Below are 26,825 nucleotides of genomic sequence, written 5' to 3' on the forward strand. Positions count from 1 at the left end.
CAGCAGTGAGGCCTCCCCCTCTTATACCCCCTACACAATCTCACAATGGAACATTCCAGTGGCAGCCATCTTCTCTAGCACGTTACTGAGGTCCATTTTAGTGTCTCTCCTTCTCTCTTCCCTCTCAGTCAGTAGGACTACGGCAGCTGCACACAAAAGCCATTCTTTCATGTGCTCCAGGAAAAAAAGAAGGGGGTAGTTCTCAGCTGCTCTTTCAAGTGTTTCCTTTTGTTGTGTTTCCATTCATCAGTTCATTGATAGCAAAAAGCAAAAGAAAGGCCGGAGAGGAAAGAAAACATTCGGGCCTTGAGATTAACAGAGCCATAGGCAGACAGAAAAAAATGAATCAGAGCAGTTTGTAAAACATCGGATGATCAGACGGCCGTCTTGCCATTATCATGCAACAACAGCCCCGCCTACATTCGTTGACAGCAACAAGCTTCAGCCAATCAGAGTACTCCTTTTAACACTAACACCTGTCTAGATTGGCTTGCCCTGTGGAATTCCCTATAATATTAGCTGAGTTAACATGAAAAATCAAGCTGATATGGAGTTACATTATGGCTATCCATTTTCCTTCTTGCTCTCCTTTCCTTTGCAACCTTGAAGAGAGGGTTCACGACACAAGCTAAAAGATATTGAAGATAGTCGAGCCAGTCTGTGTTCTAATTCTATTTACCACAATTTTTGCTGATTTTATTCTACTGTAGACGTGGCTGTTGAGTCAGAGACCTTGAGCATTAGACCTTGCAGAATTACTTCCATCTGTACGGGCATCTTTCCCTTTCTTACACATGGTTTGCCTACAAGAAGTCTCAGACTTATACGCTCTGAAGTCTATTCTTACTAGAAAGTCAGTGGTTTGCAATCAAGGCAGGCATGCATTACAGCCAAGTATGACATCCAGTAGCGTAGCTTTGTTTGTCATCTTTTTCCCCGAGTACCTTTAAACATGTTCTGCACTCAGTTTCTACATTCACATGGGCCCTATGAGGTAACCTCTACAGTGACCCCCAAAAGGCTCTTTGATACAGAACTGACAGTTATGTAGATAGAGGCCGAAAAGATTCTCTGTCCCAATTCAGTGCCATTTGAGTTATCTGTGTCAGTGATATGTCTTCACTAAAGAGGGACAAAGACATCTGAGGCGCATGTCCCGAAGGGACAAGGTGTTTTGGAGACATTGTTTTGAGCATTTAGGAGAACAAGCTAAACCTGGACATTTAGAGGTCATGGTGAAGAACTCTCCACTAGTGCCTATCAAAGGGAAATTGGTGCTTTGTTAGTCTAGTGACAAAACTTATGGCTCAGTTTGTGACTACACTGGAACTGGTTAGAATTCCAGTTCTAATTCCAGACAGTGCTAAAGGCATATTCTGTGGAATTCTGTTTTGAGCAGAACTCTAGAATTCCAGTTCTAATTCCAGACTGTGCTAAGGGCATACTTTGTGGAATTCTGTTTTGAGGGGTGACGTAAGCGACTAAGCATTTGTGTGCATTATGCCATCTTCAGATTAATCTGATCTAATGCTGAATGCCAGAATTACCAAACAACGAAATGAAATGCTACAGTGAGATAAGCGGAAAAGAAACAAAAATCTCTGGATGTTTTTTCTCTGTGAGTGAAGTGAAGCCCCTCACACACACACACATATGCCGTTAAGGGCCTGAAACAGCAGTAAACTGAGATGACTGTAAGGAAAAGAAATAACGTTCCACTATTAAGACTTTCTTGTGAGCTAGGGTCAATAGTTTTTTTTTTCTTATTCACTTGTCAAAGACGTTCTCATGCAGTAATTTACAGTAAGTTTTTTTTTTCTCTGAAAAGAAACACACGTTTGTTTATATGCTCAGATAAGAAAAAAAAGCTATTCATGTTTTTCCTTTTTTTTTTTTTAGACATAGGTTAATTGTTGTCTTCAGGGCAGGCAGTGTACACACACCAGGCACAGACACATGCCAAAAACACTTGCATTGCTTTTTTTTTGCATTCTACTTTTGCTGGCCGTGATGTCATCGTGGCAGACTAGCGATTGTGTTTCTTGTTCCTCTTTTCTTTAGCCGCCACCACCCCACCCCCCCCCCCTTGGATCAGGGTCCTCCCAAAAATCCCCCCACACAAGCCTCCCACTGGCCCTTTGTGGTAATATGATTGAGCCACTGTGCTTAGACTGCAGCGATGACATCACAGAGGGGCCACAATGGGATTGGGTGACGAGCTCAGGTGAATAGAAGCAGCACAGCAAGGCTGGATGGGGGAGCATGCGGGGTGGAGGGGGGTCTCACAAAGATGGGAAGTCTGAATGGGGGCGGGGTGGAGTGTAGGTATAGCTCAGGGTTGCAGTCAGATCCATGGAATGGGGGGTGGGGTAAAGGAGGAGTACAGAAGTCAAGTCAGGGAAGGTCTGCAGGGTCATGTAGTTTTCTTGCATTACTACGTTTTGTACTTCTACGCAAAGTTTTTTTTTAGTTCTTTTTTATTATTAATTATCACATTTTAGGTTTAGTTACTTTATACAAGAGTATGTCACAAATGAGGCTTGTGTTGAATCTCCCAGTGCTGGTTCTGTTTGGATATGGAGAGACATGGCGATATGCATTTTCACAGCATACACATACGTATATTCATCTACAAATATCGTATATTCATTATAAATATTGGTATATTGTGTATATATGTTGTATAATTTGTCATATATCCAAATTATTCACATTTTGTGCTCAGATGCCTTTCAAGACGCAAACTTCTTTCCGAGCCTTTCTTCCAATAGCTTGAAGACTGCAAACTTTTTGTGTTTTCAAATTTAATTTTGTTTTAAACATATTGCTTTTAAGTGTAGCAATATCAGGAAATCACTTTTCTCCTATATTAATGTAGTTATACATTTTGAAAAAGTTTCATGGAAGAAAATTATCAAAATGAGTCATAAAAATTCACCTAACCACTAATTATGCAGATGGCTGCAGTTACGTGTTTAGCTCTTCATTTGAATCACACACTTGTTATTTAATATGTGTGTGCGTGTGTGTATGGGAAGGACAAATATTTATCTTTCCTCCCTGTAAGAGCTGAGTATATCAAATGCATTGGCTCAGCCATAAAGATACAGCAGTTTCTCTACTAAAAAAGAGAACACAGACAGGCTATGGAGAACATATTAAGCCATTGCCCATTTCTGCCCAGTCAACTGTAGCCTCACAGTTGATTATAGATGTTTGAGACTTGCTCTGGTTTGAAGTGTCTCCACAGGTCAGGGCTGTTCCTGGGATGGAGAGCACAAACAGGAATGCTGAGATTGGTGGATAGTCCTTCGTCTTACTAACACTCTTACATACTGGGGCATCGTCCACTGCTAACAGTTAGAGAGCAGAGGGGACTGGACGTGATATACCAATCGCTAGCTCTGCTAAGCTCTCAACATTCTTTTGTGAGGGGAATTAGGTGTTTTTCTATACACAGACACGCACACACATACACATAAAATTACAGTTTACATGGCCTAAGATGGACAAGGGAAGGCGGGGTTAAAGGATGAATGAAAACATTAATATGAGAGAGGAATGCAGGCTTTTTAAAAAAAAAAAATAGAGAAGGCCTTTCAAAGAGATGTAAAATGGCGATGTGTCAGGAAGAGCTTCCAAGAAATAAGAGTACTGGGACACACTCTAACTGTCCCTTCGTCCCTTTTCCTCTCATACACTCACTTTTCTACACACTTACACACACACACGTTTATGGATGACTTGCTGTGCTTCAGTCATGACCCCCATTCGTGGCTGCGGGGGCCAACATCTGACCCCTGGCTTGCTCAAGAATGGTCGCCTTGGTGATGGAGGTCTGATGGTCTGTGGTGGTGGTCTGCCCACTCTCTACCGACCAAAACAAAATGGCCACCAGAGGCAGATAGGGGCGGGATGGGTGGGCCGCGTGCAGGGCTTTTGTTCAGAGAGGAAATGAATGGTTGGAACTGGTGGAATGCTGATGATCCAAATGGAGGGTGAAGCTTGGATAAATGGCAGGGGGATCGAATGACAGAAGGACGAAGAGTGGGGAAAAACACAAGTGCAATTAAAAGAAACAGGGTCCCATTTGTTCTACAGAAGAAAAACAAAAAAAAGAAAGAAAAAATATAACATCAAGTGATCTAAATGTACAGAGGTACTACTGCTTGTTGCCTGAACACTCACAATGCTATTGTTTTTTTTTTTTTTAAGTATAAAATAAAAAGATTATCTGGGGAAAAAAAGCCAAAGAGGGTTTCTGGTGGAGGGGTAGCCAAAAATCATTGCCTGAAGACTTTTACTTTCCTTCCTCTCTCTTTCCTCCCCTCTCCTTCTCACCTTCCCCCCTCTCTGTCTTATATCTCCTCTCTGCTATCTCTTGCTCGCTCTTCTCTCTCTCTTTCCACCTCACTCTTCGTGGAGCTGCAAGCGGTAGCGGTGGTAGCGGATCTGGAAGAAGAGGCTCTGGAGCGTGGATCGTGGCGTGCCGGGGAGTGTGTGGTCCTGGCTCTCGCCGGCGTGCCGGAACCCGAGCGACTCGTACAGCTTGTGCGCCGCCAGCTTGACTGCGGTGGTGCCCAGAACGACAGCCGAGTAGTTGTTGAGCACGGCAAACTCCAGCACACGCCGGCCCAGTGCCTTGGCGATACCCTTGCCCCGGTAACGCGAGTCCACCGACATGCGACGCAGCTCAACCGTGTTGTCGTCCTCGCGGCCTTGTGCCGCCACAATGCCCACTATGCGGCCCTCCAGCATGGCCACCCAGAAGCACGAACCTGGACAGAGGGGGGGGGGGGGTGCGGGGGGCACATGAAAACGGTCAACACCACGGTTATCACCATTGTAGGCAAGTCAATCACATTGGTTAGGCTAATCATTTCAAAGGTTATACAGTTATATTCTTTAATTGCTTTAGTTAAAGGGATATTCCACCATTTGGGGAATTACACTCATTTTCCACCTCCTCCCCTTGAGTTAAACAATTGATTTTTACCTTTCTCCAGTTCATCCAGCCGTTCTCTGAGTCTGGCGATACCACTTTTAGCCCCAGCCTAGCATAGATCGAAGGATGGAACTATACTCTCATCCCGGCGTAATAATCAAGGAACGTTGCGAACGTACCATGGGCGCAGCAGCACAATGATATCATGCAGCACCTGAAAATAGTCCCCGTAGGCTAACTTCCAGCACAAGGTTGAGCTGCAGTAGACGAATTGGTTAATTGCTTGAATTTCCTCTTGGGGATCAATAAAGTATCTATTTATCTAGTGACTGGATGAGTATGCCTGAATGAGAGTATAGTTCCATGTCAAATCAGCCTAGAAAATCGCCACATTTCCTTTTCTGTTTGTCTTATTACACTTTCTAACTTGAAATGAGACCAGTTTTAAATAGGAAAATTACTGGAAATCTTAGTCACTTTTAAGTGTGATGCTAGCAGGCGAGATGCTAATGGTCTAATCCAATTCATTGATCTATGCTAGGCTGGAGCTAAAAGTGGTATCGCCAGACTCAGAGAACGGCTGGATGAACTGGAGAAATCAACTGTTTAACTCAAGTGGAGGTGGAAAATGAGTGTAATTCCCCAAATGGTGGAATATCCCTTTAATACGAGAGAAGCACACAACCACCATGCTTAAACTATCATGACAGTTAGACTTAGTCACAAAGGTTATGCTAACAGATGCCATGGCAGTAGTACTAACTTCATAATTGCACTCTCAACCACTCTTTGTGGTTATGCAAAGATAGGACCTATGCCTACTGTCAGTTCTTTTTGATTCAGATGATACACTTGTTCTCAGTCTCACTTCATAATTCAGGCCTGTCTAGTCATATGATTACACTATCATTACAATTGCACACTCAATCACGATGGTTATGCTAAGAATCACCCCTTCACTATGCCCAGTCTAAATTCAGCACTGCTCCAGTAACCCCCTTCAAATTCAAATGATAGACTTTCTTATTGTAGATATCAGTTGTTGGTAAGATTTTGTAGGTTTATAATTATTTACAGTTAGCCATCAGATCATTAAAATATCCTGTTATATTTTCAGCTCAAAGGACAAGGGCTAATATGTTAATTTCCCTTGCTCTGTTATGCATGTAAACTTTGGTTAGATTGCTCAACTATAAATACAGTTTCCATGGTAACACTCTGCCAAAGATGGTGCCCTGGCTTTCTCACTACATCCTTTGCTGTCTGGTGTAAAGTAGCCACCTGGGTTGCCTTGGCAACTCTAATGCACATGATTGTCAGCACTGCATTGTGTACACTTGATCAAGAAACAAAGAGAGAATGTGGCAGGTGTTTTTTTGTGTGAGTCCTGATAAGGAATAGCTGCTTGGTGACAGAGGTCACAGTGGAAATCTGCGGTAATGTCTGGCATTGTGTGCAGCGTGAATATAATGATTGTGTGGGTCTGTGTCTATGGGAGAGAAAGAGAGTGATGAGTGCTACTCAAATGGCTGTAATGAAATAGTAAGACTTCTTAACAGTGAGCTAACGTGAATGAAAGAGAGAGAGATGAGAAATACAGACAATGAAAAAGTGTGAATCTGCTTTGCATCATATACTGTAGACAGGAACATTCTCAAGAGAACATCTACAGCACAGAAGAACACAAGCGATTATGTTTGTGTGTCGGTGCCCTGGTAGCTTTTTTGTCAGCATGCCAGGTGAATGTAAATACAAATATGATCTGTTGTCCAATACACACACACACACACACACACACACAGTTACATTAGCACAGCAACAAATTAGCTGGTTTGTGCCTGTTGCATAACCCCAAACGGCTGTGTCAGCTCTGTGTCGCTCGAACACACAGCGGGCACGCACACACACACACACCATGCTGCAATATGAAAGAGCTGTGTCAGCTCACACACTCACATTCTCACACACACACACACAGGCACATAGCTGTAATCCCTAACGTCTGTGTCAGCTCCCCGCAGTGTAGTCAATTGCTGGATCAATACCACTGCTGGCCTCTGAGCACCTTAGTCTGAACAAAAGTGTGGGGGTGTGCCAGATGCATAACCTGCTCAGCTATCATCCCCCTTAATGTAAAGAATTAGGGATTGGCTATAGGTTAACATAATGCAGAATTACTATAATCTACAAGCTACAGGCAAAACCTAGTCTTTAAAATCACCTCTCCTGTCTTTCTCTCTCATCAAAGACTTATACAATATAAAGGAGATACATGAAAAAGAAAAAAAACTGCTAAATATTTATATCCGAGGATCTTTTTGGTCACGCCAAGAGAGATCCATCAGAGAAAGCCTCCTGTGTGGCCCATCTGTTTAGGGTGGGGTGTGTGTGTGTGTGTGTGTGGGGGGGGGGGTAGCAAGGGCAAAAGAGGGTGAGCGTAAGGTCCCAAAGTGGTGCCGTGACTCCTGCGATGTGGCGCAGGCACATTGCGTCAGCGCAGCTCCATAGATTATGACCCCTGTGTCTGTGGGGATTAGGGGATTAAGCCCCCTGCTCTGTACGACGTGCAACAAAACAAACATCACACACACACACACACCACCGTGCTGTGATCGCAGCATGCTGGATGGAGGGAGAGAGAGGGGGGGGATGCGTGAGCGAGAGAAAGGACAAGTGAGAGAGGAAGGGAGAGGTGAGAGATGCAGAGGAGCGAATGTTTGTTTTGTTGTAGGACACGGGAGGCCGAGTGTAATCCAGTGATGTTGGCATTTGGTGGCAGATTTCACTGATTAAAGGGCAGATTTGAGAGTCATTGACTCACTGTGTGCGTGCATGTGTGTGCGCGCATGTGTCTGTGTGTGTGGGAGAGGTTCTTTTTGGTCCGTAATTTCACAGAAGTGTGAGGAGTGTCTTGGGCTACTACATGTTAAGTATGACACATAAGATAGAACACAGGGTGCAGAATGGCTTATCCTGAAACTGTTACTGTCTTCCTACTACTACACTTCAGTGCCCTAAACTCCACTGCCTTTCCTGCCTTAGAGGTCGGCTCCAGAGAAGTAGCTGTTGACTACAGTGATCCTAGGCTATTAGAGTAAATGACTACAAATGGCTTCCTTCTCTGGGGCAGCCAATGTCAGGTTCTGTCTCTTTCTCTCTCTCTTTCTCTTTCTCTCTCTCTTTCTCCCTCTCTTTCTCTTTGTCACTCTTTAACTCACTCTCTCACACACACGCACTTCCATCTGTCTTTGCCCCTGACCTGTGCCAAAGAAATTAAGACTGTGTGTGTGCGTGTGAAAACCCTGTTCGGTGCTTGAGAGCGTAAACCTGCTAAAAAAGGCTCAACATTTGCACACACACACACACACCCACACCCACCCATACATGTTGCAGTAATTAAGAATGAATGTCATCTTGATGCAGAGGATATACCTGCTTCTTTTAAGGCCAATTTCTGATGGGAGCTTGACTGGCTTTCACAGCTTGAAAAGCTGTTTGTGTGTGTGTGTGTGTGTCCGGCCACCCATCAGATCAGCAAGGAGAGACAGAAGGTAAGGCTAGACAAGTGTCTGGAGACACCCTGCGCCAAGTGCAGACACACACACACACACACACACTGTTCTGGGCTAGTTTTAATCTCCATGTAAGAAAAAGGAGAATGATGAGATTAGATCTTCTAATTCTCTAAAATGAACACCTAATTGTCAACATCTCATTTGTCTGCCAAAGGGGAAAGTGAATCATCATATGGTTGAAAGTTTCTCTGTGTGTGTGTGTATGCGTGTGCGAGAGGGAGTGAGTGTGTATGTGTTTAATGTGTGTGGCTAAAAGCCAAACAAGATCATCCTTAACACACTCAGTCTCTTAAGCGTGTAAGTATTTATCTCATTTTATGTGTGTGTGTTTGTGTCTGTGAGAGAAAGAGTGTGTGTGTGTGTGTGTGTGTATACTTCCTCTTTATCTCTTACCATCATTACTTTGATCTTACAGATAACTGTGTGTGTGTGTGTGAGAGAGAGAGAAAGTGTGTGTGTGTGGGGGGGGGCTTATCCATCATGAGCTATATGTGATCAGATCAGATTGGATGGGTATTTAATCAGATGCTGCAGATCAGATTTCCCTTCAAGTGCTTTCCTGAAATGTGATGAGTGAATGTGTCTGTGGGAGTGCGTGTAATAAGTGACAGGCGTGCAAAGCATGCTGCGATATCTGCATTGACCCTCCCTAGGGAGCAGAGAGCATGTGGGCAGTGTGTGTCTGTCTGTCTGTCTTTCTCTGTCACATACACACACACACACACTTATGCGGGGCTGCCCTGACCCTCTCTAGGGAGCAAGGGGCTTGCAGGTGGTAAAGATCTGCTGTCAGAACTGCCGAGTCAGCGCTTTTCACGCTCTCCATCATTGCAACCACGCCCAGACTTACGACACACACACAGCCAAACATATGGCGCACACAACCACACACACATATGCCCTTCACACATACACATATATGCGCATACACACTTGTACAATACAAATGCTGAAGATGCTTACACAACACAAATGCTAAAACATATTACACACACACACACATTTACATCAAAGCCATACCCAAAACATATTATACATGCAAATACATACACGCTCTCTCCAAATGCATACACACACCCATTTCCATACACATTTACATCAACAAATATAGCTTATGATGTGTTGATGTATCTCACAAATATTCAAACATTAGATACATACGCATTATTTCCCACACACATTGACACATGGCTGTCCTCTCACACGCACACACTACAGGCTCATTATACAGTCACATGGTGGTGCTAGGATTGTAAAAGATGCCTCACACACCCCTTATATTCTCTGGAGGCATACCCACCTACATTTTGACTGCAGTGTTACGTGCTCACACACACACACACATTCTATCATGGGTTTTAGTGGTCCATTAATTTAGAGGCAGAGAAAGAGTGCACTGCAACTCTTGCACATCATTTTCAAGCACACATGCACACACACACACACACACACACAATCACACGTGTTAAATATTGCTTTAACCACACTAACACTCAAAACACAGAGGTCCTATCCTAGCCTACCAGTTATTACCACTAGCATGCTCTTACACACACACACATTTAGTTTGCTTCCTGCCTCTGTTGGAGGGCAATTTTACAGCAGAGAGACAAAAGTCTTTCATCTCTGTGATTCAACACAGAGGCACGACCACAACAGCAGCCTGAAGCAGATAACCGCCTGTGTGTTTTTCCCCTAAATGTGTGTGTGTGTGTGTGCTTCCTGGCCGGGGGCTGAGTACCCCCTGTATGATTAAGTGGCTGACGCAGTTGAGGTCGTGACCTGTCGGGACCAGAGAGCCGCTCTAAATTAGAGAGCGGCCCTGACACACAGCCTCCCTTCCCCCCGCCTCCTTTGTGTGTCTGCGTGTCCATGCGTGTGTGTGTGAGTGTGTGTGCATTAGGAAGAGTGTGTTGGGTCAGTGTATCACTGATGATGACTTTGCTTTTGGTACTTTTGTGTGTGTTTGTATGTGTGTTGTTGAATCTATGTAGTCTGACTTTATATGAGTAGGCCGTTTGATGGGTATCAGTGCACTGGTGTAGAAGGAGGTGTTAAAAGAGCTAGAGCTAAGTGAAGCTGATTACACACAAAAACATGAGAGAAAGAGATGGAGAGAGAAAGATGGAGACTCCCCTTGAGAGCCCTTTGTGCTGCTGCATCACACAATGAGGGTAGACAAACCATCCCCCCATTTTCTGACCTAGTATTTACTCATCCTCCCCATTACCTGAGACAGAAATATCTTCCAATGCGCGCATACACACACACACACACAGATACACACACACACCTTTCTAATGTCACACCATGTACACAGACACAGACACGCACACACAGACACACACACTCACACTCACAGATACACACGCACCTTTCTAATGTCACACCATGTACAGGAGTTGTATCTACTCACTTTAAGTAGACAGTGACCTGCAAACACAACTACGGGGGTAGCCGTTGAGCTGCAGGCAAAAAAAGGAGACATGCACAGTTTGGAAATAGTTCCCCGACAGGACGCATAAGTAGAACAGGGATACGCTAAACTGTGTTTCACCTTGTCTTCAGCACACGCTACACACACATTTACAAGAACACTTTACTGTTACTGAACCTACTCAAATTCTGTCGAGTGTACTTTGCTTCCCAACCCCTTCCTCTGAAAGAAATGACCTTACTAAATGCCCCTGTAGAGATTTTTCCTTTCTTCCCTCTGTTTATCGATTTCTATGACACAGCAGATGTTACTGAACCCCATTTGATCAAATTACCTTTTTCATGCTTCCCTCGCTATCTCTTTGCCTTGGCCTGTCAATTCCTCCCAACCGACTACAGTCTGTCAATTATTAATAGATATGTGCTTAAATTAGAGACATTTACAGCATTGATCTGCAATCTTTCTGTGTGTGTGTGTGTGCGTGTGTGTGTGCGTGCGTGTGTTTGTGTGCGTGCGTGCGTGTGTGTGTGTGTGCATTAGTGTCACTGTTTGTGTGTGTGTGGGTTTGTGTGTGTGTGTGTGTGTGTGAGAGAGAGAGAGAGAGAGAGATAGAGAGAGAGAGGAAGAGAAATGCTATGAGGCCAGTGACTGTTTATTGACGAACTGATGGAGCTCACAGTATTGACTGGTTGGAGGTATCATTGATGTCCTGGGGTGCAGCCTCAATTAAACTCAAACTCACGTACACCCTCTCTCTCTCGCGATCTCTCTCTCTTATACACATACACATACACACACACACACACACACTTTTATATAACCACACAAAGGCACACATAGGCTAACACATTCTTATATGGAAGATTTCTCTCCCTCTGTCACAAATACACACACACACACACACTTTTTTTAACCACACACACACACAGGCTAACATATTCTTATATGGAAGATCTCTCTCCCTCTCTGTCACAAACACACACACATCACACACACACACACATCCTCTGTGCTGTAGTGAACAGATGGTCTATAGATTGACAGCTGCCTCAGCCACTGAATGCACAGAGGCAAACACTCTATACACACACACGATGGAAATGAGTATATTGATCCATCCAACTGTGCGCTTGTAACTAGGGGCAGTCAGGGCTAGCACACACACACACACACACACACACACACTCTCTCTCTCTATTAGCATTAGTGTTAAGCGTTAGCTGACTGGACCACTCACCCTGAATCACACACTGACTCACTAAGCTGTGAAACAGATACTTTAGCTGCCCCCTCTCTTTCTCTCTCTCTTACACACACACTCACAAAAAGGCTCTTCATGCACACACAGAGTGAATTCACCCCAATGTAATCCACACAGACAGAAACACACACACTCACACACACACATTTTATACTGCAGCCTCAATGCCCTCATACAATGTACACATCCATATCTCCATCTACCTCTCTTTCCTTGCTGTTGTTGGTGTGTGAGTGAGTGAGTGAGAGAGTGTGTGTGTGTGTGTATGTGTGTGTGTTTGAGAGAGAGAGAGAGAGAGTGTGAGTGTGTGTGTGAGTAAAACATAGCTAGTCAAGGGCAACACAGGCCTTTGAGTAGTTGAACCCAGACAGGGCTAGTGAACACTTTAATGGAAGTGTGTGTGTATGGATGTGTGTGTCTCTGTCAGACAAACTCTGCCAGTGGTCATCAATCAGCAAAAGGCTTAACAAACACAGGCCCTTGCAGAGCCCTGATAAAACACACACACACACACACACACACACACACAAATGCCCCCCGGACAAATAACCTCTAGGCTTAGGCAGCTGTTGAAATGTAATATTTTTAGCCTGAAGGGGAATTACAACTCATTTCCTCTTGAACACACTGTAGAGCCACTAACTGTTACTATGAGCTGGAATGGAGGTATCCTAAAAGTAAGAATATACGTACATAGTTAGTAGTATACATACAATAAAAGTTTGGGTGTTTATATGGGTCTGCTTTGGGCTGTATAAAAGCATCATAAACCCACATGCTCTTCTCTCATCAACTTCACAGACATGCACAACCATTCCACACATTTCTCCTAATAATTAGTGGCATTTTTACCTGGCCCAATGTGGCTGCTGTATGTATGGCGTGTGAGTTGTGAATGTGATTTATTTGATTGTGTTCGTATTGGTTTCATGAATGTGTATGGCTTTGTACATTTTGCTGCTACCCACTTGGAATTGTTGCAGCAATAATCAAATTCATTGTGATGTCACTCTCAGAGGGTGGTTGAGCCTTATAAAGGTACATATAAAGCTAGAGTTGCGACAATGGGTGTTCAAAATTCGTTAAGGTCATGTGGTTCATGTAAACTTCAAAAAGTTCCCGGAAGTGATTGACAATGGATTAGAATGCATTAAATAAGCTACTGTTCAATGAGAGACAGAGCCACAATTTTGGGTAATTGACAGACAATAAATGCATTGATATACAATATTTATAACACAGTGTAATTATTGTGTAAACTGTGTAGTTATCCTACCATTACAACAATATTAAATTAAATTCCAGACCATAGCCTGCTAAATATCGGAAGGTGACCTTTTCTTCTCCCTTTTACGTATGTGTCACTTAATATTAGTTTCTGTACAAAACCAAGACGGGAGATTCTTTAGAAAACGCAATAGCACCCACCCCATAAGTGTAGCCTAGTCCTATCTAAATTCTCGTTATAAAAAAATGACCTAGTACGTGACTCAAGAGCTGTAAACAGTGTTTTTGAGACTGCGTGTAGCCTACAAAAGCAAGCGAATTTTGCAACGAGAAACTGTAACACAGCTAGTCTAAGTCTAACATTAACTTGTCTGAGTTTTCTCCCCAACGTTTTCTCTGGTAGTTCTTCACTGATCTGAGATAATGAGCGAACTACCTTAAGTAGCTAGCATCTCGGGAGAATAAAAAAAAAGTTTAAAAGTTTTCTAACATCTCTCCAGTGTAATGGTGGGCATGTGTTAACCGTAGCATTACCTACACAGTAACCCCATGGTAATGCGATGCGTGATCATAATAACATATAAAACGTGATAGTCCTTGATAAATAACCAGGCTATGAACTCATAAACAACAGCATTTTGTCACTGTTTGTCATTCACCGTGCTGTGAATACAGCATTAAGATGCTAGGCTAAAGAGCTTGAGATTCAGAGAACCTGCATGGTTGTGCTCATCCTGTCAGAAAATAGCAATTTGATCAGTGATCATGCATCATATCAGCGCAAGCTTGGTTTGAAACTGGTTTCTGGAATCTGGGGATGGGGTTTACACGATCCTTCACTGGGCTAGTGCCTGCTGTGTTAATATGACAATTATTAGGCGTGTTCGACTTGAGGCAGATCTGTGCAGATCCAGAGAATGTCTAATAAGGGGAGAACTGCCACTCTCGGAAAACTTCCGGTTTCTGAACTGGTTGCAGTTCCTCCTGTGGTTCCACATGAGGGCGCTCGTCCACGAGTGCAGAATGCATGGAGGTCTATTCGCCTTATTCACCCGGCTGCGATAACGAGGCTGAGGGGTACACTTGCCATTACACCTCAGTCCAGCAGATGGTGGTGGTAATGCACTCCGTTTGCAAACTGCTGAAAAAAGCTCACCGATTAAAGAAGAAGGGTTCACTGGCCTGTTCTTCTTCTTCAGTGAATTGTTTTTTAGCAGTTTGCAAACGAAGTGCATTACCACCACCATCTGCTGGACTGAGGTGTAATGACAAGTGTACCCCTCAGACTCGTAATGGCCGCCGGGTGAATAAGGCGAATGGAGCTGTACCCCTCAAAATCCACTTTTCTCGGGTTATAATTTTTTTTTAAGTAATTTGAATATTGTATTCGAAAGGGGAGGCAAAGAAAATACACTTGGTTGAGTATTATATTTTTTAAAGTCACTTAATTGTTCTAAAAAGCCTTTCAAACGTGTCAATGACGTCATTCATTAGCACAATGCTAGCGTGTTATGGGCAACAACGACCAAACCTGTAAGAAATCAGAAGGACATAAGTACTCGTTCATTTAACTTTTGACCTATAACCCATGTTGAAGTTATACAAACTACAATCAAATCTGAGATTTGTCAACGACAATCAGATGAAAGAGACAAATTTAGCCATCTAGCTCCATTGACTCCCATTCATTCTGCACTCATGGCGATTGCCCCCAGTGGAACTCTGGTGGAACTGCAATGGGACTTAATACGGAGTGGCCAGGCTCTCCGTAGACGGGCTCTGGCAGATCTGACTTGATGTGATGCATGCTAGGTTGAACACAATGCATACTGGGATGGACGCAATGCTTACTGGTTAGAAATTTTATCCGACTTCTGTCAGCCGGGGAGGTACTTACCACCGTGACACCATACACATGACCTTAAAATATCGCGGGAGTCTTAGCCTGCAGACAGATCTTGCAGTTGCCTTCCACGAGCTGCACGAGCTGAAACACGCCCTCAAGTTCAAAGACGTGATAGGGCCATTTGGGAGGAATCTCCTCATGACGATTTTGACGGGAGTGTCATATGCTGCTTCCTTATGTTGGAATATGCGAAAATGAACAGAAATCGAAGGGATACCTTCTTATATGTGATTTCTGCAACAATGGTAGGCTAGCCTACTGAAAGTTATTTTCGGCTGTTGGCTAAATAGATAGACACACATATAGGGGAAACACTTGATATTGAATTTATGTGCTACAATGCAGGCCTGTTAAATGTATGACAACAGTGGTTTACTTAAACTACATCATAAGAATTTATTTCGTCAGTCATCATGTTCATTTTAATGAGTAAGAATGAAAGTTCTGCGGTATTTATTGCCAACAAAATTCCGCGATATCTCCCGCGATGTCTCCCACGAGTCACGTCAGGCAAACTGTAGCCGAATATTGGTACTTGTATCAACAAGGATTGTGGTTTATACATTACACGAACTTAGTCAGGGCCAATACACTATCAAATAGACCACTGTAAATGTTAGTTTAAACACTCAAACATTTCAGGTAGCCGACAGGCTAACCATTAGCATTTCCGACATTGTATGTCATTACATAATGCAACATTAGCCTTCATGCTGCAACACAGGTATGAAATATATTATGTTTTAGTCAGTGTCCAAAGGGGTGAAAGCCACTTTAAATCGGGTCACATTATTGACTGTTGTGTGTCCGAGAGTCAGCTTGTGGGTTTTGTAAAGGCCAGCATGAGGGACAAGACCTACAAAGTTGTGGTGAGTTAAGCAGGGAGGTTGGTAGCGTTAATGCTGCTAGTTAACATTAGCTAGGCTACTATAGCCTTCATACTGTATGATTCATATCAATCATTAACCTAGGAATACTTCTTTGTGCATTTAATGACCATTTTGTGTAATATTTCACGGCAAATTAATGAACTGAATAAACTGTGGTCCAAGAGCAGACCATGCACCGGTCCATGCATCAGCCTGACTGAGCAGTGATGACAGCATAGGATGACAGTCAGGTAGCACTGCACCATGTTGCTAACGTTAAACGTTAACCGCTTTCACACACACGACATAAAATACACGATGATAAATATAAAATTCAATATCAAAACACTATTATTTACACGATTACTCCTGAAATAACTATTATCTGCACATTCACTATATAAAAATCACTGTTTGGAGGAAAGGGTTTGCGTGCTGTCGCCGGTTGGAAATGGTTTAAATGGCAAAATAAATCACGCCGATTTTGCCTATATTATTCAGTGAGGCGCGGTGGTTTATAGGATGAGTAGTTCCTTCGCTCGGAAATGAAAATATGTACACAGTCTTGTACCTTTGACTTTTTTTGGATTTTCTCTTCGTTTTTTACGGAGCCCTAGAGGGGTCATCGCAAAATGTTTTGCATGTTGAGAGAATGTGCGCTCGTTTTACTACATTGTGCGCTCGTTTTACTAAATTGTGCTCTCGTTTAACTAAATTGTGCTCTCGTTTAACTATATTGTGCACTCGTTTTACTAAATCGTACGCTCGTTTTACTAAATTGTGCGCTCGGTTTACTAAATCGTGTGTACAATTTACTATATTGTGCTCTCGTTTTACTATAGTGTGAGCTCATTTTACTAAATTGAGCTCTCAATTTAAGCATAGTAAAACGAGGGCACAATTTATTAAACGAGTGCACTATTTACTAAAACGAGCGCACGATTTACTAAAACGAGGGCACGATTTATTAAAGCGAGAGCACAATTTGTAAACATGGTTATAGAACATTGTGTGCACGATCTACTTAAACGTGGCCACAATTTGTAAAACGTGCACTCAATATTGTCTTGACACATGTAAACATGAGCACGATATAGTATATTCGAGATCTCGATCTATTAAAACGCACCCACGAATAATTAAAACGTGGGCTTGAAGAAATTAAATGGTGTGCACAAAAACGTAGTGTGGTGTCAAGGGGGTATCCCCGGGAATGACGTCGGGAGGTGTGTCGCTTGTAGTGACGTAGAGGGAATCTCATTGATTGCAGTGCACCTGGATAGCCCCGTTAGGCTGTAGGTGGGAGAGCAGATGATTGTGTGTGTTTGCACAGGCCCCTTGCCATCATCGTCCAGCTGAATGTTTGCCGAAGTTTTGAGTGTTTGTTGAGGTCCAAGTGTGCAGAGCTGTGGTGTTTATCGCGAACGGTGTGAGCTGGGCTACATAGCCTGAGAAGCTGAGCATCGTGAACGCCACTGTTTATGTCTCCCGTTTCATAGTCCGTATCAAAGCTTACCTCGTTGTGTGCATCATTGGTGTGCGGGTGGGTTATATGGTGAGGCCCATCGGGCGCTAGAGGGAACCTTATTGTATTGGGTGGGTATTAGGCTACTACAAAGTAGCCTATTTGTACCAACAGTAGGTCTACGTGTTGTAATTGTTTGGGAGCTTGTCGCTGTGATGTGCTTCGATTCTAGACCTCACAGTTAAGTCAAAAATCCAGGAGATAGTGGAAACCGGTCATTACAACAGAGCCCGAGTAGCCTTTGTAGCCTAGTAGAATTTCCCCATTATGGGTCTCCATAGCTGGCGGTTGACACCACAGGTGCCCCTGCTACAAAGAGTAGAAGTCCGCTATAAACCATGACCACCTAAAGTCTTTAATTAGCTGCCTACGGTTATCATCACATTACCAATATGAACTGTTACAGACAGCTGTAGGTCCATGTCAAGGTAACACGAAGTTGCCACCACAGCACAGCGAGCGGTGAGAAAATGCCAGGAATTAGCCTACTAAATGTGAGCACGAAATACATATTTCGAGAGCTCAATTTAGGCCAATTTAGAGCTCAACGGGGTCACGTTGTATTAATTCGAGGGCTCAATTAAAGGAAAACGTGCTCACAAATTATCACGACCAGAAAAAATATCACTTAAAGTGAGCTCTCCCGGGCTCCGTAGTTTTTTCACTCAAAATAATGTTGTATGCTAATGAGTTATGCCGTAGCTGGTTAGCCTAAGACATGCTGTAAAACTCTTTAGATACGGATTTTTCCAAACGTTAATGGGACAAATGAATGGGAATCTTACATCCGGCACCTAACCGAATTTTGGCTGTGGGCGGGACTGTGCAGCTCTATAGGTTCTCATGCATATTAGGCTAGCTTTTGCGAATGAAAATTAATGCAACATAAAAAAAAAACAGTAGGCTACTGCTCCTAACTGAAGAAACGTTTACGTTACTGTAAGGAAATTATTATTATCCAGGGTTCTCAAGTTTTGAGCTCAGCTTGGAGTGAGATTTGGGGGTGGGGGGGGGGGCACTCACTCACTAATTAAACCTTTTAACCTTTTGAGACCTTGAATTTGTCATTTGTCTCTTATGTCAGCCTTATCAAGAGAAACCATTTGTGTTTTTATGTCACCAGGAAGCATGTCAGTAGAAATAACTTTTCATATTAACGTGGGATAGATTGGAATCGTGGATTGGAATAATCGTGGATTGGAATAATCGTGACGCTGGGATATTCTGTGGTTTACCAATTTACGAGATGTATAGCCTATGTACTGAGTGAGACAAATATTTTATTTATTAGGCTAATTGCTTTATTCACTATACCATTGGACTAAGCATGTGCATGCCGAGACTTTTTTTTTTATAAGGACAGCAAGTTCATTATCTTGGGTTGCTATTACATTATGGTGGTTGGCAGGTCATTGTCTGCAGCAGTCCTGTATCTTTAGAAAAAAATGTATGTGTAGCATACTCGCTCAAATTGATAACACTCGTTAATAATAAGCCACTTTTTATTCATTGTTGACATGGTCCATGGAGGCTCAGACGGGTGTCTCGGGACCTGATGAACACGGCGCTAAAAAGCCCAAAGAGTGCGAAAGTTGCAGCCGTGACGACAGGGAAAGTGCAGGCAGCCACGAGAGTGATTGGTCGTGTAAAATGAACATTGCTGATGTCTGGGTTACACAAAGCTATAATGACACAATCATTATGTTTTCTTAATGACGACAGTTTAGTTTAGAGATAAGAAATAATTTTGCCTTAAAGTAGGATAGGCCAAACGCTTGTGAAAAGGCTTGATTTACACACCCTGTAAAGTGCCATAATGGTTTACCAAATGACCGACAGTTGAATTTCTGAATAAAAACAATGTTGGTACAGTTTTGAAATCTTAAACGTGTAACCCCACACAAGCATAACATGGTTGTAGGGAGGGAATGTGTTATTTTGGAATTTTACCTGGATACAACGAATAGCCTATTTTTTGCGGTGGCTATTTATTTTTTGATGTTTGGTGAGTGGTGCGCTAGTTCTGAACCCTGCGAGAAATCCTCTTGTATCCCTGCGTCTCCTCTAGGCTACTAATTATGCAGATACCTTGACATCCCTAGTAGCCTAATATTTCTGCGTGAGAAATGCAAGGTGTGGCGTGTGAGCGTGTGAACCTGTTGAATTGTGTGTCTCACGCCCATTGTGTGAGACTTGAGAACCCTGAATTTTAAATTATCATTGTAACCATTTGTGTAAGCAGAAATATTGTTGTGCTGAGTTCTAAGAACAGAGAGTTCAAGTTAAATATTGTTGTGCTGAGTTCTAAGAACAAAGAGTACAAGTGTGCACCCAGACAGACAGGAACTGCACCCTGTCTTTGGGTGTGTTCGAAACGGGAGACAGCTGCCTACTGCCTCCCTCCCTACATAGAGAGCTGTCTCACTAGACATGACCAAAGATTCTAGAACAGAGCTCTGTTCTAGAATCTTTGGACATGACTTTGGATTAAATGCATCTTTTAAAAATGAGTGTAGCACTCTAGAATCTTTGGTTAACACTACGGTATGACGTTAGCAAAGGCCTGACGTTAAACTAAATTAGCTTACGTAAGCTAGCAGGCTAACGGTATAAATTAGTTTTACGGCCGGCAGATATATCAGACCAGACGCTATTAATGGTTACAACAATGGCATAATCAGATAGTAAATAGTTTATTTCTAATCTGTAATCTACAAATCTAAGCAAAATAAGGTCACACAAATGACATTTTAAACAAATTCAGCAGCCATTACCGATGTCATCCGCAGACATCCCAAGTCTCCCGGAAGTTCCGGGAGTCTCCCGCATATTGATAACGGCTCCCTGATGCCCGCAAATTAGATAAAATCTCCCGGAATCTAGAGCGAGCGAGCAAGAGCGCGCACACGAGACCGAAACTTCAAATCGTGTGTGCATCTGAGTGTAGCGCGCACACGACGGGGATGGAGAGAGAGAGAGGTAGTGCGTGTGTGGCTGTTCAAGACAGAGAGCATCCTGATTGGCCTGTTTCATGTTCAGTTCAGTAGGAACAGGAGCGTCATGGCAGAGGCAGAGTGCCCCCCAAAAAGGACCCATTTCACATCAGACTACACGAAAGTGTACCCTTGTCTCATAAGAGTTCAAAATAACAATAGTCTTGCATGCTGCACTGTTTGTAGGCTAACAGTGACTTTGGCGGGTTAAATGATTGCAAAAGACATGCTGAGGTGAGTTTAACAAGTGTCATTTCATCTGCATATTATTCCAGACTAGCCTACTGGCTATTTGCCAAGGCTACATAAAGACCAAACTACCAAAATCTACATATTTTATTATCACAATTTCTAATAGGCCTTCCTTATTTGGTGTGCTGAGTAGAGACAATTAATTAACAAACATAGGCTATTCATCACTATTTCAGTATCTAAGAAGGCTAAAGTAATTTTTTATTGATATTTATTTTATTTTTTATTTATTTACTTATTTTTTTACTTATTTTTTTGTTTTTTTTTGGGGGGGGGGTACCTCACTGAAATGGCTTTTTGCAGGTTGGCATGTCTGCATCCGCCATGTTTGTTTACCTTTCACAGCTGTTTCAGACGTTGCCGCAAGGGATTATGAGTAGGAAGGAGCATGAAGTGTGCATCGATGCTGCCTTCAAAAATGACCGTTATTTGGGAATTCTAAGATATCTTAAAAGGCAGCAGAATTAGTTTTTTCGGTTTCGAACCGCACTTGCTGCCTTGCTCCCCAGTTAGATATCTTAAAAGGCAGCAACTTTACCCGTTTCGAACACACCCTGTGTGTGTGTGTGGGTGAGATAAGAGTATGTCACAATGAAGTCGCTATGTCTTGCTTCCTATTTTCTGTGTGCATCTGTACAATAAAAGACACAGCTTTTGGGCTGCAGAGTCAGAGACTGATGGTGTGAGGAATTCTTCCTTACATTAGCAGGCTCTCCTCTTGGTACCAGAGTTTGTGGGCAAAGCCATACTACGTGTTGTGGTTCTTGTAGCTATATGTTGGGGTTAAATTCCCTGACAGTTCCCAACAATGTTAACAACAAACTCAGCTTCACTGCTGCAAACAAAGTTGGCTATATGCTTCGCCATATAACGAACCAGCTAGCCTTGTGATAACAAAATCTTAACCTTTTGTTTAGTCCACTGAAAATGATCCACATATCAAACGATTAAATACACAGTTATGGAGGAATTGTTTTGGGGAAGCAGTTGCACTATATCCCACTTTTGCTGCCTTTAAGGCACTTAAATCCATAGCCTAGATGAGCATTGTGCATGCGTTACAACTTGACGTGATGGTGAAGCTAACCTAGCGTTCATAGGCTTCGGAAAAACCTTTCTCCGAGTGAAAACATCATCATTCTGCGTCATTCACGTCACGTAATGTGTGAGTCAGAGGTCGGAAACTGGGGCTAGATTTTGCTAACAGAGTTGCCCAGTTAGGGGCTCGTCATCGCTTTAGTCGTCACGTTGTAGTTCGTTTGTAGTCCATGTGGCCTTTCGTGTCCAACAGTTTTAATGTGAACTTGGGAATTTGCCGTTTTTGTCACTTGAAAACTGCATATCTTTGTTTCACGAGCGTCTTACACTATATTTTAAGCAAATACAGTTGTTTGTTTAGGATTAGTGAGTGTATATTTTAACCTTTGTTGTGGCATCCGTGTTTGTCACACATTCCAACGGCAAATCACATGAACACTTGCTGTCGGAAAAACAAAGTAGCCATAGGGGCGGTCCTTGTCATTCCGAAGTGCCCTGAATGCACCATAAATGCCCAAGAAACGTCACGTCATAAAAGTTGTAGGCCTATAACGCAAAAACGTAATGACAGCTTGTTCGTGGTGGTGTAGTGCTGCCTAATTGAAATGGGATAGGCAAGGGTTATCTTATATTCGGCTATTACGTGTGGCACATTTATTGGGCTTTTAGCCTCTTTTAATTTATTTGATGAGGAACTGATAAAGACTGAGCAGCAGAAAAGTCATTGTCGATACATAAATCCTTTATTATTATAATTAGGCTATTGATAGCCTACTATTGCTGTTATTATTATTATTATTCGGATGAGGCAAAGGAATGTAAATCTGAGTCTGAAATGTTGGCTACAAACAGTCTATACTGCTGTAACTGCACTGCTGTTATTAATTGTTTACTTCCGGGAACTATTTGAGGCTTCCATTAGCTGACATTGTTGGAAAAAAATGGAACATTAGCGTCAATGGAGTTGTCGCAACTCTACCTTTATATGGCTCTGTCCAGAGCTATAAGGCTCTGGTGTTGTCATAATTGGTGGCCATGGCAATGGTTATTCTCCTATTCAAGCTTAACAGGGAAGCTACACCAGGCGTGTAACTGAAGTGTTCCGTTCGCGTTGCGTCTGTTGCAACAATTAGCTTCCACTATAATCAATGGAAGTAGCTACACCAGACATAATAGTGGCGTGTACATTTAAAAAAAAAAAAGACCAGTCTTGCGTAAAATGGATTTTACGCGTCGCGAACGGAACGCTTCAGTTACGCGACCGGTGTAGAGCCCTGTAAGAGTTCTTCTCAGAAATCTGTGTATATTATATAAAGGTAAACAGAAAAGCTTATGAATTTTAATGTATGTTTTATACATGTTTATATATTATTTGTGTGTATTTGATCCTTTACTCTTTATGAAGTGTGTAGTCAAACTAACTTCAGTTCAACCTTTGTGAGTCCTCATGTCTGACTCAAAAACCCTCTCCATGTCTCACTTTCAGCCTTGAGTCTTTCCGTCTGACCTTTGCACCCGCTGTACCTTCAGGCATTGACCACCTGCCTGCCCTAACTTGGCCCTCAGTCTTGGCTCTCCTCACATGTACCTTTCACCCTCTCCCCTTTTGGCTTTCAACTTTTCAGCTCTCTCTCCTGGCACCTTTTTATACCTTTCACTGCTGGTGTTTTTACCACGAACTCACCTCCACCTCATATCCCTGTCATATCCAACACTTATGTCTAGTGGTACTCTTTGCAACCCTATGCTTTAACTCTCTGCGGTAAATACTCAGATCAGAATGATTCTTATGCCATCCCCTCCCCTTACTCCCCATTATGTACTATACTTACATACTCACCTCTTGGTTTACAAATGCACACATTGTGTTCTATTGAAACAGTGGTGGGGCTATCATTGGATAAACAGTTTGGTATCCACTTATCCTCATGTCTAAAGGTCATGATACACATTAAAACTTTTGCATGTTGTTGGGGCTCTAGGCAACAACTTTTATCTGGAGCTTTTAATCACCAGTAAGCAATTTTTCCTAATTATCCCATCCAAACACAAGGACCTTGTGGCCACATTGCTCAAAAGGTTGCCTCATGTATCACCACCTTGCCCTTTAAGGTACATGGGGCAACTTTTAGAGCAATTTTGCTGGGCATAACTGGTTCCATGTCTTCTGCTTGGATGATTATCATTTATGAAAAGTTGCCTTCTAATGACTTAAGTTCTCCAAAAAAGGTTGCCCTATAATGAAGGGCCTATATCAATGGGAATGTGCCAAAACAACAGTACTCAGGAGCACTGCCCAGCAATATTCTGGAAAAAGTTGCCCCATGTATAATCTCCTGAACATTCACTTTTGCATTAACCCTCTCACCCCCTGACCTCTCCACCCCACACACCAGTTGACAACCATCACCCCCTTCACGTCCGACCCCTCTCACCTGCTGGCTTCATGTAGTAGGCCTCGATGTCCGCCATGTCGGTGTGAAGCGCACAGTCCAGGTATCCGAGGATGACCTTGCGGCTGTAGTAGTAGCGCGCCCCCATCAGGAGGAACGGGGTGCAGCAGGTCAGCGCGAGAGAATCGGTCACCATGTAGCACATGACTGAGGAGACAAGGGAGAGAAGTGAGCGATACCTGTCAGGAAAGAGAAACCATACCTTTATTTCGGGGAGGGAAGAGCATTGTCCACACAACACAGTATGTTATCTATATATTATAATAATGTTATTTCCTTCTTCCTCTACACTTAGGAACTTTTAGGGGCAAACACTTACTAGTTGTATTTAAACCTGTAAGAACATTTCATGAGGTGGGAAAAAGAAAACATAATTAGAGAACAAGACACATATGGCAGTTTATTTGAGGACAAACGCTGTGTTTAGCCTACGACATAGGAGCTGATGAAGTTTGGAGCGTGAGACAGCAGTGCAGCCTGCAGGGATGGGATTCCATTACTGCCTGCATGAGCCGTTTTCACTCTTTTTATACACACGGGGGCGCGTCAGAGCGCAAGGGAGCATGCATTGCTTGGGTTACCATGGCATGCAATATTCGCACTCCGCTGCACCACGATGTGGCATGTGCATTGTAAACACAGCCCATAAAATCACTCACCATTCTCAGCGACATCAACCTCACGACTGTAGTTTGCCAGCGTTTTAAAAGCGTTTAGTTAATCTTTGATGATACATGCCTGGCAGTTGCTGGAGGACTGTGCGACGTGTCTGGATAACTCGCTGGAGGCGTCATGATGGTTAAAGTTACCGGTACCTAGGTTTTTGAATTATGTTGCGATATTAAAGTAATAGGTCGATAAAGATCTGCTCTTTGGTGATTCCAACCAGGATAATGTAGCGCATTATGTACCGACTGACCCTTCGTGGGCGTTAATTGAGCGCCTAGTGTGCATGATATGAGGAGGGGGGTATCTACTCAAACAAAGCCGGGGTGCATGAACTGGTCTTCACTCGGTTTCAGAAACTATATGGATCTGTTTTCCAGTGTGCAGTAGTCTCTATTATCAGTTTTTGTGTATCGCTTTTCTGAGAGTGAAAGACACGTATAAGAGAGAGGGAGGAATTTCATTTTTCGAGGCATACGCACACTCATGGGGGAGGGAGCACGTTTCAACCCCCTCTCCCCACACACACACTCACACTAATATTCATTCATTCTTGCATGAGTCAAGACGGTAGTCTACGCAAGCACTTACCGGCACAGCCAAGCACACACGCACACTGACGGCCTACCGGCAAAATCTGTCTGCACGGGAGTAGGCTATGATGTTGGCATCATCGATGGGTCTAACCCCACAATGCAACTATGACAATTCAGTCAGTCATCCGAACCGGTTGCTCGTCTGTGCGAACCGCCTAAATGGATGCAGATGTTGCGACAAAAAAACCCGAATCCATTGGCTTTACGCCTTATTGCTATATTTTAATGACACGATATCGGAATGATAAGGCACATCTGTTTCCACTACAAACTGACCAGCACCAGTCAGGTGCAGTCTGACTTACGAGTGAGCATCGCGTAGAGAAACTGGGTTTGATTCTGGTGCCGTAGCCCTCTGAAGGCCGTATTCGGGATCCGCTCCATGATACCCTCGCAGAAGATGCGCCTCACTTCGCCGTGGTCGGCACGCTCGAACTCCCGAATGAACACTGCATCTCCCCGCGGCTCCTTGCTCTCCAGTGCGCTGGTAGCCGGCGCGGGCGTGGAAGTCCACATTTGTGAGGAGGAAACAATGATTGAATCTTTTTTGGTCCCGGGTATGGCATCATGCTCATCCGCAACTATTTTAGTCTCGCAAACCATTTTAGGAGACGAACAATGCATGCAAATGGCCTCAAATAAACTGGGTAAGCGAGAAATAAAATAAACAAAAGGGTGATGGATGATGCTTTTTTGTTGTTATGGAAAGGGGGGAAAGGGCAGATGCTCTGCTGCAACCCTGAGCTCTGCTCGCGACCAAGACTTGCTGGTGAAATTTAAACCGTATATAAATGTGCGGTGCGGGCCGCATTCAGATTCTGGGGTTGGGCTCGATGCTGCAATCTACAGATTGGCCAGTGCTCCACACCACGTGACCGCGAAAGGCGGAGAGGCGCCCACAGAGAAACACCCTGACGTCTCTCTTTTTACCCCCCTCTGTGCCTTTCTCTTTCACATAGGCTATGCCGTTTTTTTCTCTTTTAAAAAAATCGCTCCGCTGTATAGTCAGCCGGCGAAATTCCACACATGTGTGCGTTGGGGGAGGTGTGGCAGCAAGGCGCATGGCGCACAGTGGCTCATGA

General features: G+C 43.3%; 1 protein-coding gene across 1 annotated transcript; it reads right to left on the reverse strand.

The window, feature by feature from the left end:
• Positions 1-4,164: 4,164 nt before the first annotated feature.
• Positions 4,165-26,432, reverse strand: nat8l (N-acetyltransferase 8-like). The gene is made up of 3 exons (XM_076289794.1): positions 26,049-26,432; positions 24,464-24,628; positions 4,165-4,778 (listed from the first exon to the last, which is right to left on the reverse strand). Exons 1-3 carry the CDS (start codon positions 26,365-26,367, stop codon positions 4,411-4,413), a joined length of 852 nt encoding a protein of 283 aa, XP_076145909.1. The 5' UTR covers positions 26,368-26,432; the 3' UTR covers positions 4,165-4,410.
• Positions 26,433-26,825: the final 393 nt, after the last annotated feature.

Source organism: Alosa pseudoharengus, unplaced genomic scaffold (assembly GCF_046254945.1).
Source record: "Alosa pseudoharengus isolate Yale_2024_CS ecotype anadromous, Long Island Sound unplaced genomic scaffold, YU_APseudo_1.1 YU_APseudo_1.1_scf_17, whole genome shotgun sequence".
Lineage (NCBI taxonomy): Eukaryota > Metazoa > Chordata > Actinopteri > Clupeiformes > Clupeidae > Alosa > Alosa pseudoharengus.

Bases quoted from the DNA above. Each gene is read 5' to 3' on its own strand.
- nat8l (XM_076289794.1), bottom strand. From the start codon at position 26,367: ATGCATTGTTCGTCTCCTAAAATGGTTTGCGAGACTAAAATAGTTGCG. The intron at 24,629-26,048 runs GTAAGTCAGACT...TTGTCTCCTCAG, and splicing joins TCTCTACGCGATGCTCACTC to TCATGTGCTACATGGTGACC. The intron at 4,779-24,463 runs GTGAGAGGGGTC...CCCTCTGTCCAG, and splicing joins CTACTACATGAAGCCAGCAG to GTTCGTGCTTCTGGGTGGCC.